Raw genomic sequence first — 14,461 nt, forward strand, 5'->3', positions numbered from 1 at the left:
TAAAAACATCTATTCACTTTGTCATTATGGGGTATTATGTGTAGATGGGTAAGAAAAAATATATATTTAATCAATTTTGTATCTAGGTTGTAACACAAGAATGTGTGGAACAAGTCAGCAGGTATGAATACTTTCTGAAACCACTGCATTTAACTTTTCATATGTTTTACTGTATTTCATAAACACTTGAAACAAAGCAATATTCCCATTCTCTGTTACCTGATAACTTTCTCTGATTTGTATTCCTCAGGCTGCTTCTCCGTCTCCTCAACAACAGCAACCTCAGCCATCGTGGCCCATTCCTCTTTTTCTTCCTCCTCTACTATGCTCGCCTCTTCTGCCACTACATTATCCTCCCCTTCTTCCACTGTGGATTCATTTCCTCTTTCCTCCTCTGCATCCTGTTCCTTATAATCCACAAAGGACTTGCTTCGTAAGGACTTTCGTTTGAGTGTGGCTGCTGCAACTGTTTTTGTCCTGCTCCTCTTAGCTCCAGTTTCCACAACTGGAGGAACTTCCACAACCTCCTCAATGCTTTCTGCTTCCACTTCCTCTTCCTCTTGGCTTGTTGTTGTTGCAGCCTTCTCTTCCTCAACAGCTTTGTCCTGGACTTTGTCGTCTACTTCCTCCTCTGTCGTTTCATCAGTTTTTTCTGCCTCTTCCGCTTCAACAACAGTTGGAGTGGATTTGCGTCCAGGTGTGGCAGAGGCAGGAGGGGCAGATCTCCTTCCTCTTCTCAGAACTTTGGCTTCCACTACAGCTGCCTTTACTTCTTCCTCAGCCACCTCTTCCTCCTTCTCCTCTTCCACAGGTTGTTTGACTCTTCTTGTAGACTTGCGTTTTGGAGTCTGGGTGGCTGGTACACTTTTTCTTCCTCTCTTCAGGACTCTTGTTTCTATCACTGGAGCTACCACTTCCTTTTCAGGTGGTGAGATCTTCTCCTTTACCTCAGCAGGTTTCTCAACTGCTGGCTGCTCTTCTTTCACTGTCTCCTCCTCAGCCTCAAAAGGTTTTATGAGACGAGTGGATCTTGGTCTCTCTCTTCTTTTCTTTTCCTCATTAGAGGATTCTTCTTCGGCTGTTTCTTCATCGGTTTCTGCCACCTCCTTTGGAGCCTCCATCTCCTCCACCTCTGAGGCCACATTTTCTACCTCCACTTGTGGTTGCAAGGTTTCTTTCAGGTCCACCAGCAACGCAGTGGCTTTCTGAATCTGAAGTGTCCGTGTTGTAACAGTCTCTCCAATCTCCTCTCCAAGCTCAGGCTCTACTGCTGTGTCCTCCGTGGCTGTGTCAATGACATCCTGTCCAAAAACATTTTTTAAAGAGAGTGTGTCACTTAATAAGACTCCTTACTCCTGGACACTTGAAAAACAAAGATGAATTGTTTACGAATCGTATTTGTACCTCAGCCAACTCCTCTTTGTCGGATTCAGCAACAGCAGCAACTTCGTCTTTATTCTCTTGCTGATGCTCTGCCACTGGCTTCTCTTTGGGAGTCTCCACCTCTGCTTCAATATCCTCAATCCTAAACAACACAGACATGCCAAAGTGAATTACCTTCATTTAGGCAATATCTATTTAACTGTTCATGTGTTTTACTGTATTCCATCAACATTTGAAACAAAGCAATATTCACATTCTCTGCTACCTGAGGACTTTCTCTGATTTGCTTTCCTCTAACATCTTCTTGCGTTTGAGGCCGCTGCTCCTTCCTCTGGTTGTAACCGGCATTTCTTCATTCTCTGAAAACATTCACCACAATTGGCGTTAGGAAGAGAAAAGTCTAATTGTTAGATTTTGTATGTTATCGCGAAGATCCAGTAAATGAATCATCCCATACTTGCCTTTTGTCACCCTGACCAGTGTAACTTCCTCCTATGAACAGAGAAATGTGATTGTAGACCATGTGTTAAGAGTGAAAAAGGTATCATTTTATGAAAGAAAAACATAATTCCATTGTACACATTGATGTAGTGGTACAAAAAAAAATATGTGGGTCAACTCGGATCGCCGGTCGCAGTAGAAAATGTATGCTCCCTATAACTTTCAATGCATTTTTCCCCAAAAGGTGGGTAAACTGTCTTGTAAAAAAAAAAGGTGATTAAAATACTATATGCCAATCCCTCAGCCATGGTTATAACAAGCCATATCTGCTCTGCTCCATTCAGAATCACCAGAAGCAGCAGAAAAGGCGATCCAATTTCACCTTTGCTATTCTTATTATCCCCTGGCCCAGGCAATTCCTCAATCAAAGGAAATAACACCAATGTACAGATACACTTCATCTCATTATACGCAGACCATATTTTACTATATCTCTACTGGTGCAGGGTGCTATGCTGTATTTGACTATATGCCAGTGTTGAGGTACGGAACTGTTGTTTTTACTTTACCTTCTATAACGGTAGTTGAATGTTTGGTTTGTTAAATGTGATACACAACTATGGTGCGTATAATGTCCCTTTTATACTTTACTCCATTTGCTACTTGTGTCACTCTCTCCCTCTTGCTGCTGCATGCCACTACAAACCACACCAAGCCCTGCCTCCTGTCACTCCAAGGGAGAGAAGTTGTTCGACCACGGAGTCACGAGTACCTTCTTGCCGTTCACTCTGCATGGTCAGATGGACGCAACGACGCCTGTTCACGCTCTTCCCCCCTGGCGCTCGAGGGCGCCAAGCTGCCCTGCATTACGCACTCCTGCCACCATCATTACGCACACCTGCCTTCCCTCGTTATGCCCATCAGCGAATTTTTGGACTCACCTGGACTCAATCACCTGTTTATTACCTCCCCTATATTCGTCACTTCCCCAGCTCTGTTCCCCGCTGCTGCATCGATTGTCTTACGGCTGTATTTTACCCAGTTCTGACGCTATTCCTGTCCTGTGTTCATGTCTGTTCCGAATAAATGTTGACTCCCTGTACCTGCTTCTCTTCTCCAGCGTCATTCCTTACAGATGCTAGTTTGTCTTTTCTTTCTTTTCGTTGTCATGTCAAACAACAATGTATTCTATGTGCTTCTATAGAATTAGAACAATCATTCTATTTTCATGATTCCAACAGTAAAATACCGTCATACTGTCAAAAATGTGAAAAATATTGTGATATATGATATGTCCATATCGCTCAGCCCTAATCTCTTTCTTCAAATCAATTGAATCCGACCTCAGTAGATGGAATAATATCCCAGTTGCTTTAACCGGCAGAATATCTATTGTCAAAATGAATATATTGCCACGACTGAATTTCTGTAGTTCAATGCTTCCCATTGCTCCCCCATCTGGCTATTAGGATAAAATTCATAGTGTGGGTTAAAAATCTATATGACAAGGTAAACAATCCCGGATAAAATGAACAAATTTACAAAGAGGGAAAGATGTACTGTAGGGGGACTATCGTCCACCAAACTTTAAATTGTATTTCCAGTCACACTTTTGGATCCCCCCAATGGTCCTTTACCAATATCATGAACAATAACTATTTGAGAACATTCCAAGATTTGAAAGATACATACACATTACCAGGCAACTTCTTTTTTCTATATTTACAACTTAAGTCAGCTATGCTGTCTCTTTGGAAACCCAACTACCAAACCATCCAAAGATGGGATTTATAAATAAACTATCTGGGCTCCCGAAAGGACTGATCACTATAATATATAAACAACTTTTGTATTTGCTCATATTCTGAGCGAGCCATTAAAACAATATGGTCCACATATCTAATTGAATCTGAATAACCCTTCAACTGGAACAGAATCTGGAAAAACATGACCTTGGCATCCCGTAATCCAAACCATCAACATATACATTTTAAATTTGCTCACAGGCTGTATTTAACATCAAGGAAATGTTTTATGATGAAATTGGCCCCAACTCCCACTGTTCACTGTGTACCCAAGATCAGGTAGGCACATTCCTTCATATGATGAGATAGTACCCTGCAGTTCAATGCTTCTGGGGCAAAGGCACTGCCTTGCAGTGCTTGAGGCGTCACTATAGACCGGGGTTTGATCCCGGTCTGTAGTGAGCAGTTCATGATCCTAGGGTGGCAACAGAATCATTATGTGATTTCAATCTGGCTTTCTCCTTTCTGTTTTGTATTATACTGTTCAATCCAACTTCAAACAAAAAAAAAGAAGCATTTTCACGAATTTCTACATTTCGTGCACTTTTGTTATCATTTCCACACTGTGCCACACAGCACTGCATGATATGGGCAAACAAATATAGGCCTAGGTAATTGTGAACTGTTGGAAATAGAGCGATTATTCTAATTCTAGAGTTTGAATATAGTGGGGAGCACCTTGAATACATTGTTGTTTGACATGACAACGAATGAATAAGCCAGGGAGGAATTCTTGACATGGTATGAACCAAATTGTTGGTCTGTGTTTCCACATGACCCTAATTAGATGTTGCATTACATTTTGTTTTCTTACCTCATGTAGCTAGCTAACATTTTCATGCTTTGCCTATTCCTCTTTGACATAGAAGACACTGTTGTATAAACAAAATGCGTATCTATGCCTACACCAGCGTTGGTACAAGGCTGTATTAGATAGCTGTGTTTGCTCTGACTCTAAGTACACTTAGCAAGCTTGCTAGCCAGCTAATTAGCAGTTAGCATTAGAGGCTAAAAATATTTATTTTAGACACAACTTGCTAACAAAAGACAAACTAGCAGTAAATAAACACAAATGAATAGTGTAATTATAGAACACATGTCACCAACATCTTGTTGCATCTCTCTGACCATGCAGACTGACTGCACTGCAAGGAGGTGCTTGAACACATGTCACCAACATCTTGTTGCATCTCTCTGACCATGCAGACTGACTGCACTGCAAGGAGGTGCTTGAACACATGTCACCAACATCTTGTTGCATCTCTCTGACCATGCAGACTGACTGCACTGCATAGTGAACTGCAAGGAGGTGCGTGGGACTCCATGGTTGAGCAACTGTTCTCTCCTTGAGTGACAGGGTGCAGGACAGGGGGCGGGGCTTGGTGTGGGAAGTGGCATGCAGCAGGAGAAGACGGAGAAAGACGACTCAAGTAGCAAACGGAGTAAACTATAAAAACTGATATTACACACGCTGGAGTTGCATATCACATTTAACAGACTAAACATTGAAATAACATTATAGAAGTTAAAGTGAAAACCCAAACCGGTCCGTGCATCCCCAGCCCTACTTATTTACCTTAAATCTATTGTTAGATTTATAAAACATACCACAATTTCAACGGTGTACTCCATGGCTTCCTGTTCCTGTAAGTGTGAAGTCACTTCCTCCATAACCACCTCGTTTTCAACCACGTCACGGTTCACTACAGAGTGCTCCGTAAAAGACAGGTTCTTGGATGAGGCTGAGGGAATAAATTCCATTGTTTTATTGAGAATTGTCTATGTTTAAGGCATATAATGAGGAGTCAATCTAGCCACCTAAATACAGAAATCAAGACACTTAGGGGACGTGCACTTCTTCCATTTTAAATCTGTGATAAACATACTGCTCATGGCCATGGCCTGGATCTTGTTGGCTATGTTGGTCCTCTGGCTGGGTCCTCCAACACTCTCCACTTCCCACAGTAGGTCTCTGTGGGCTGGGTACAGGCTCAGATACTTCCCACACACTGGAGAACAATACAGAGCAGTTGTTAGGAAAGTGGACTTGTACTGTAGGCTGATGGCCGCAAGTTAGGGAAATCTGGGAAGTTTTGAGATCTTTCAACCACACTTGTATTTCTCTGTGTGAACAACTAGTAAAAAAGGTTGATGATTACCTTTGTACATAGCTTTTGAAAGGGGGTATCTCAACCCAAGGTATTCCTCTTTGAAACTGTCAACAAAGTTCTCCAGCATCTGAAGACCCAGACCGTTGCCACGGTGACACTTCCTGACGAATATGGAATCCATGACAGGAATGTGATAGCATTGGGTTAAGAAGGAACTGCACAAGCTGCCTATAGGGAAAACAAATGGAGATGAGATGTAAAGATAGCCAGACATACATTATAGACAGCATACATACAGTCAGTGGTGTAGTGTTCTTGTTTTTTAGGTGAGGGGGCCTTTAGTTAAAAATCATTGTCATTTCTCAATCAAAGCTTGTACCGACAGATGTGACCTATTGAATATCATTATAGAATAGGTCTATGCACAAAATGCATCCTCCCATTGCAACCTCTTTCTATTCCCACACCGATTGCCAGAAGAAAATGTTATATTTTGAATACCCTCAAAACACCAAGTTAGGCATACCTCATTTCAAAATAGGCCGTCATCACTGTCAATTGTGAATGATAATTCTTCACTTTTTACCGGTGAAAATGATTCACTTTTCTTGTAGACCTATTCAGTTCCAATCAAAACACAGGCCACATAGGCCTGCTTAGTGTTGTACGCTATTGAGTTTTGGCCACATGAGAATGACATTTTTTATACTATTCAGCTTCAAATAATACATGTTTTTGGTGTAACATGTTATAGCCTACTATTATTATATGTGGTTCTGTTATGGAAAATAGGCCAACTAATGAATCATTATGTGATCTTGCGAGATATTAATTCAGCTTTAAACTTTACTAAAGGAGCAAGAAGTGATCATCTTCTATTTGTAATATTAATAATAATAATAATAATAATAGCCTCCCGGGTGGCGCAGTGGTCTAGAGCACTGCATCGCAGTGCTATGCTGCGCCACCAGAGTCTGGGTTCGCGCCCAGGCTCTGTCGCAGCCGGCCGCGACCGGGAGGTCCGTGGGGCGACGCACAATTGGCTTAGCGTCGTCCGGGTTAGGGAGGGTTTGGCCGGTAGGGATATCCTTGTCTCATCGCGCTCCAGCGACTCCTGTGGCGGGCCGGGCGCAGTGCGCGCTAACCGAGGGGGCGGGTGCACGGTGTTTCCTCCGACACATTGGTGCGGCTGGCTTCCGGGTTGGAGGCGCGCTGTGTTAAGAAGCAGTGCGGCTAGGTTGGGTTGTGCTTCGGAGGACGCATGACTTTCGACCTTCGTCTCTCCCGAGCCCGTACGGGAGTTGTAGCGATGAGACAAGATAGTAATTACTAGCGATTGGATACCACGAAAAATTGGGGAGAAAAGGGGATAAAATTTAAAATAAAAAATAAAAAAAATAATAATAATAATAATAATAATATTAATAATAATATTAATAATATTAATAATAATATTAATAATAATAATAATAATAATAATATTAATAATAATAATAATAATAAGTGATGAGTAGGACTATTAGACGTAGGCAGCAGATCTCGTTGAGGGTTATTTTAAGCGATTTGAGCGCCCTTTAAATGGTGGTGGTTAAAGGACAGCACCGTAACCAAGTGTCCTGTCCCAGAATGCAGTGTGGGTCACATATTGTTCTGGGTTCCACTGCACAAGAGGGGGTCCATGGAGTTTTATGAACGTCAAGGCAGACGCACGGTGAATTTGGATCCTAGATTTCGTGGGTGTGATGATAAGGTTCATGCAGGGAATCAGTTTGTCTGCATACGCTATAGAGTGTGGTACATTTCTGTAAGCTAAGCACTCGGAGAGTAGGGCAAGTGATCTCTGAGACAGACGTTTTAGAAACCTACCTATAGGCTGCTATAGCCTAGATATTTACAGTATTTAGTATGCCATTCTATCGTTTTGATTGAAATTGAGTGGTAATGAAATATAATTTATTTAGAAATGATCAGAATACATCTTCCAGAAATATTTCTACCAGCTCCATGTATTCTCAAATTGCACTACATCCATGCATACAGTACATACATAGAAACATCTATGAGAAGTGAAAATTGGATATGTGAGTTAAGCATTATCTGTGTTATACAATGCACACATATGATCTTCAGTATCTGAATAATTCATGATTAATGGTCAACCATAGTTTATTTAACAGCACCATAACTAACACTTAAAGCACATAACCTCAGCGCTACCACGCAATATCTCATATGTGATGAGGATTCTAGCCTAACATGGGTGCCATGCATCACCCAAAAAGGTGCCACTTAGTGGAGGTGGATAATGGTTAGTTACTCACAACAATAAAAGCTGTTTGGTACCTGAAGGTTTGACTGAGTAGAAGCCGACAGCCTGTCCGTCTTTCCAAAGGATCTTGGCGTAGTCGTTCTCTCCGTGGCAGAGGAAAGGTAGTTCGCCTGAACTAATCTCCTTGGCTCTGTACACCACACGGTTCAAAACGTACAGAACTATCCGCTCCCCTATGGTCTCCACCTGAAGACAAACACACAGAAAAACACATTCACTGACTCATACTGTCACATTCTCCAATAAGATATAATCAAATAAACCCACAAAATTGTATCTTTGAGCTATCCTGATTGCATCTTATTTTCAAACTATTTAACTTTGTTATAATTGTATAATAACTTTTACAACAATAGTGAAAACTGATGCACGTGCTATTTTGTATATCTCTATAACCGGGTGGTCTAATTCCCACAAACAGCAGTCATTTTGTTTTCAAATTAGAGACAACTAATCATACCTCCACAGCTCCATCTTTGGCAGAGTCTGCTGTTTTTAAGATATTCTCCAATGACCACCATTGATCCAACAGGTACAGCCCCACCGCTAAGAGAAAACAGACAAAAACAGTAGATAAATACAACATATCAACTATATATAAACTCCTTTTAAACATTTGGGGGCGGTAGGTAGCCTAGTGGTTAGAGTGTTGGGCCAGTAACCGAAAGGTTGCTAGATCAAATCCCTGAGCTGACAAGGTAAAAATCTGTCGTTCTGCCCCTGAACAAGGCAGTTAACCCACTGTTCCTTATATTTCATTACCACTCAATAAGAATTTGTTCTTAACTGACTTGACTAGTTAAATAACAAACTATTATATATATTTTTTTGAACTATTAAATTTGGTAAATACAGTCAGGTCCACAATTATTTGCACCCTCGATAAAGATGTGCAAAAAAGACTGTATAAAATAAATTATAAAAATTCTGAGCTATATTGTATGCAAAAAAAAGCAATTGCTCAGAAAAAGAGATTTGGTTAAACAAGTTCATTGGCACCACTGTTTTCAATACCTTTCAATACCTTGCAAGGAGCCTTTTTCAAAACAATTTTTTTATCAGATTGGAGAACACATTGGGAGGGATCTTAGATCATTCCAGATCTTTGATATCCTCCGTCTGCGCTTATAGACTGTCCTCTTCAGTTCAAACCACAGGTTTTCAATGGGGTTTAAGTCCGTACACTGAGATGGCCAAATGTAGATTTTGTGGTCAATGAACCATTTATTTGTGGATTTTGATATGTGTTGTTTGGGGTTATTGTATTACTGGAAGACCCACTTGCTGCCAAGTTGCCAAGTTACAGCCTCCTGGCAGAGGCAACCAGGTTTTTGACTAAAATGTCCTGGTACTGAGTAAAGTTCATGATGCTGTTGACCTTAATAGAAGGCCCCAGGACCAGTGGAAGCAAAATAGCCCCATAACAGCAAAGATCCACCACCATATTAAGCAGTGTGGTTATTTTCAGCCTATGCATCCTTCTTTCAACGTGAAACCCATCACTGGTATGCATTGCCAAAGAGCTCTATTTTCATGTCATCTGACCATAGCGATGGTTCCGATCCAATTGCCATTGCCGTTTAGCAAACACCCAAGGCGTTTACATTTTGTTGGATGATAGGAAAATCTAGCTATTTGGCCACACACACCAGTGGTGGGTTTGGCGTTGAAAGAAGGATGTGATAAGCACAAAATGTCTCCGTACCAACTGTAAAATATGGTGATGGAGCTTTGATGTTATGGGGCTATTTTGCGCAGTATTTTTGCTCCTCCTTATATATCAAGGGTGCCAATAATTTTGGAGCTGGCTATATATATATATATATATATATATATATATATATATATATATATAATATATAAGGCATGTTGTTCCTGAAGAAACAAAACATAGATTGGGGCATTACACAATTATTTGTTAGGAGAGAAGATTTGAACAAACCATGTTTCAAACTAAACTAGCCCAGATTAACCATGAGCCGTCTCCATTTTGTGTCAACACCAGCAACACTTTTCCCATAAAACAGAGTCACTCAGTCACCTGTAAACTGGTCCTGTTGGGAGAACAGGGCGAGGACTTTCTGTCTCATGTTGTCTCCATATAGAGGAACGAAACCCACATTGGAAAGACCAATGGGCACCTGGGAGAGGACATGAGCACAAGGTCAAAGTTCAAACATTAGCTTATAGTATCAACGTCACAGAATATTTCAAATTATATGAATTATATCATATTATATTTGCCAGACTAAAGAGCAACTCCTGTCCCTGAATGTCTGCAGCTGGTTTCCCCTGGTTTCAAGACAACAGTGAGACACTGACCCAGAGCACAACAACCCAGAGGACATGGTCCCAAGAAACAAAGTGATCTTCTGTTGGATCCGACAATTAACCTTGATGGTTGTACAGTCGTCTCAAATAAAACTGTGAAGGACCTCGGCGTTACTCTGGACCCTGATCTCTCTTTTGACGAACATATCAAGACTGTTTCAAGGACAGCTTTTTTCCATCTACGTGACATTGCAAAAATCAGAAACTTTCTGTCCAAAAATGATGCAGAAATATTAATCCAATGCTTTTGTCACTTCTAGATTAGACTACTGCAATGCTCCACTTTCCCGGCTACCCGGATAAAGCACTAAATAAACTTCAGTTAGTGCTAAACACGGCTGGTAGAAACTTGACTAGAACCAAAAATGTGATCATATTACTCCAGTGCTAGCCTCCCTACACTGGCTTCCTGTTAAGGCAAGGGCTGATTTCAAGGTTTTACTGCTAACCTACAAAGCATTACATGGGCTTGCTCCTACCTGCAGTACACACCGCCGTACGTACGCTACGGTCACAAGACGCAGGCCTCCTAATTGTTCCTAGAATATCTAAGTAAACAGCTGGAGGCAGCGCTTTCTCCTATAGAGCTAAATTTTTATGGAATGGTGTTCCTACCCATGTGAGAGACGCAGACTTGGTCTCAACCTTTAAGTCTTTATTGAAGACTCATCTCTTCAGTAGGTCCTATGATTGAGTGTAGTCTGGCCCAGGGGTGTGAAAGTGAACGGAAAGGCACTGGAGTGACGAACCGCCCTTGCCGTCTCTGCCTGGCCGGTTCCCATCTCTGCACTGGGGTTCTCTGCCTCTGACTCTATTACGGGGGCTGAGTCACTGGCTAACTGGTGCTCTTCCATGCCGTCCCTAGGAGGGGTGCATCACTTGAGTGGGTTGAGTCACTGACGTGATCTTCCTGTCCGGGTTGGCGCCCCCCTCAGGTTCGTGCCGTGGGGGAGATCTTCGTGGGCTATACTCGGCCTTGTCTCGGTAGTAAGTTGGTGTTTTGAAGATATCCCTCTAGTGGTGTGGGGGCTGTGCCTTGGAAAAGTGGGTGGGGTTATATCATGCTTGGTTGGCCCTGTCCGGGGTTATCGTCGGACGGGGCCACAGTGTCCCCCAACCCCTCCTGTCTCAGCCTCCAGTATTTATGCTGCAATAGTTCGTGTCGGTGGGCTAGGGTCAGTCTGTTCTATCTGGAGTATTTCTCCTGTCTTATCCAGTGTCCTGTGTGAATTTAAGTATGCTCCCTCTAATTATCTCTGTCTCTCTCTCGGAGGAGGACCTGAGCCCTAGGACCACGCCTCAGGATTACCTGGCCTGATGACTCCTTGTTGTCCCCAATCCACCTGGTCGTGCTGCTGCTCCAGTTTCAACTGTTCTGCCTGCAGCTACGGAACCCTGACCTGTTCACCGGACGTGCTACCTGTCCCAGACCTGTTGTTTTCGACTCTCTCTCTCTCTCTACCGCACCTGCTGTCTAATCAGCTAAGAAAAGCCAACTGACATTTACTCCTGAGGTGCTGACCTGTTGCACCCTGGACAACTACTGTGATTATTATTATTTAACCCTGCTGGTCATCTATGCACGTTATCTATGCATGTTATAATCTCCACCCGGCACAGCCAGAAGAGTACTGGCCACCCCTCAGAGCCTGGTTCCTCTCTAGGTTTCTTCCTAGGTTCTGGCCTTTCTAGGGAGTTTTTCCAAGCCACCGTGCTTCTACACCTGCATTGCTTGCTGTTTGGGGTTTTAGGCTGGGTTTCTGTACAGCACTTTGTGACAACGGCTGATGTAAAAAGGGCTTTATAAATAAATTTGCTTTGATGTTATGCAGCACTGGATCCAAGCGTCTCACCCACAGCACATTACTTTGTTGTGGCTATGGAATTGTTAGCTAGCTAGCTTTAACTGTAACACATGTCAAACTTTACACAGTTATTTTATCTGTTTCATCTGGTTTATTTACCTGTGTAGAGTGTGACAGAGTGAGGGTTTATTTACCTGTGTAGAGTGTGACAGAGTGAGGGCTTATTTACCTGTGTAGAGTGTGACAGAGTGAGGGTTTATTTACCTGTGTAGAGTGTGACAGAGTGAGGGTTTATTTACCTGTGTAGAGTGTGACAGAGTGAGGGTCTATTTGTATAGAGTGTGACAGAGTGAGGGTCTATTTGTGTAGAGTGTGGCAGAGTGAGGGTTTATTTGTGTAGAGTGTGGCAGAGTGAGGGTCCATTTGTGTAGAGTGTGGCAGAGTGAGGGTCTATTTGTGTAGAGTGTGGCAGAGTGAGGGTCTATTTGTGTAGAGTGTGGCATAGTGAGGGTTTATTTACCTGTGTAGAGTGTGGCAGAGTGAGGGTTTATTTGTGTAGAGTGTGGCAGAGTAGGGTCTATTTGTGTAGAGTGTGGCAGAGTGAGGGTTTATTTACCTGTGTAGAGTGTGACAGAGTGAGGGTTATTTACCTGTGTAGAGTGTGACAGAGTGAGGGTCTATTTACCTGTGTAGAGTGTGACAGAGTGAGGGTCTATTTGTATAGAGTGTGACAGAGTGAGGGTCTATTTGTGTAGAGTGTGACAGAGTGAGGGTCTATTTGTGTAGAGTGTGGCAGAGTGAGGGTCTATTTGTGTAGAGTGTGGCAGAGTGTCTATTTGTGTAGAGTGTGGCAGAGTGAGGGCTTATTTGTGTAGAGTGTGGCAGAGTGAGAGTCTATTTGTGTAGAGTGTGGCAGAGTGAGGGTCTATTTGTGTAGAGTGTGGCAGAGTGAGGGTTTATTTGTGTAGAGTGTGGCAGAGTGAGGGTTTATTTACCTGTGTAGAGTGTGACAGAGTGAGGATAGAGACTGAAGAACAGCTTCTATCTCAAGGCCATCAGACTGCTAAACAGCCATCACTAACTCAGAGAGGCTGCTGCCTACATGGAGACCCAATCACTGGCCACTTTAACAAAGGGATCACTATTCACTTTAAATAATGCCACTTTAATAATGTTTACATATCTTACATTACTCATATCATATGTATATACTATATCATATATATATATATATATATATATATATATATATATATATACACTATATCATATATATATATATATATATATATATATATATATATATATAAAATCTATTGCACCTTGCCTATGCCGCTCGGCCATCGCTCATCCATATATTTATATGTACATATTCTCATTCACCCCTTTTAGATATGTGTGTATAAGGTAGTTGTTGTGAAATTGTTAGGTTAGATTACTTGTTAGATATTACTGCACTGTCGGAACTAGAAGCACAAACATTTCGCTACACTCGCATTAACATCTGCTATCCATGTGTATGTGACCAATACAATTTGATTTGATATTTACCTGTGTGTTGTTTGCGAGGGTGAGGTGTTGTGGTGAGTCAAGGGGGCTGTGGAGGAGGCTGTTCATGTAGTCCTGGGCTGATCTCTCCAGGATCTCTTGGCTCACGCTGACCAGGCCATCCACAGGGAACTCCATCCCTACAGGAACACAGAGCACTCAGTTCACAGACAAGCAGTGTGTAGACACACACATATTTTTTCTCTTTATATAATCCTACATTTCACATGTGACGTGTCATTGTCATGGGACTGGGGGGACTTTGAAAAAGGCAGTGACACAGACATGATGCTTATTTTGGGAGTACACTAGTTCAACTGTTTGGTTCTGAGCAATAAGCCCTTTTCATATATGCAAGTTTCAGATTGACATGCAGCTCTAATGGTACCAGGCAGTACAGGGAATCATTGACGTGACCTGCCTCCATCCCTGCAGGCATAAACTAGACAGTGTGCAAAACATGCTCTTTCCATGACATAGCCTGACCAGATGAATCCAAGTGAAAGCTATGATCCCTTATTGATGTCACTTGTTAAATCCACTTCAGAATCAGTGTAGATGAAGGGGAGGAGACAGGTTAAAGAAGGATTTTTGCAACACTGCTGGGTTAAAGAAGGAACTGCAACACTGCTGGGTTTTTCAAGCTCAACAGTTTCCCCGTGTGTATCAAGAATGGTCCACCACCCAAAGGACATCCAGCCAACTTGA

The 14,461-nt window shown here is 42.2% G+C and overlaps 1 protein-coding gene across 1 annotated transcript in view; it reads right to left on the minus strand.

Annotated features, from left to right (window-relative positions):
• LOC139544969 (microtubule-associated protein futsch-like) overlaps window positions 1-14,461 on the minus strand; it is a 53,833-nt gene that overhangs the window by 17,023 nt on the left and 22,349 nt on the right. The window contains exons 2-12 of the mRNA XM_071352222.1: window positions 13,757-13,893; window positions 10,111-10,210; window positions 8,530-8,615; window positions 8,084-8,255; window positions 5,789-5,968; window positions 5,516-5,638; window positions 5,238-5,371; window positions 1,845-1,875; window positions 1,649-1,742; window positions 1,405-1,525; window positions 220-1,301 (exon numbers count right to left, since the gene is read on the minus strand). Coding sequence (XP_071208323.1) covers window positions 220-1,301; window positions 1,405-1,525; window positions 1,649-1,742; window positions 1,845-1,875; window positions 5,238-5,371; window positions 5,516-5,638; window positions 5,789-5,968; window positions 8,084-8,255; window positions 8,530-8,615; window positions 10,111-10,210; window positions 13,757-13,891 — 2,258 coding nt within the window. The 5' untranslated portion in view covers window positions 13,892-13,893. The remainder of the gene's footprint in view (window positions 1-219; window positions 1,302-1,404; window positions 1,526-1,648; window positions 1,743-1,844; window positions 1,876-5,237; window positions 5,372-5,515; window positions 5,639-5,788; window positions 5,969-8,083; window positions 8,256-8,529; window positions 8,616-10,110; window positions 10,211-13,756; window positions 13,894-14,461) is intronic.

The sequence above is a fragment of the Salvelinus alpinus genome, chromosome 19 (genome assembly GCF_045679555.1).
Source record: "Salvelinus alpinus chromosome 19, SLU_Salpinus.1, whole genome shotgun sequence".
In the NCBI taxonomy this organism is placed as follows: domain Eukaryota; kingdom Metazoa; phylum Chordata; class Actinopteri; order Salmoniformes; family Salmonidae; genus Salvelinus; species Salvelinus alpinus.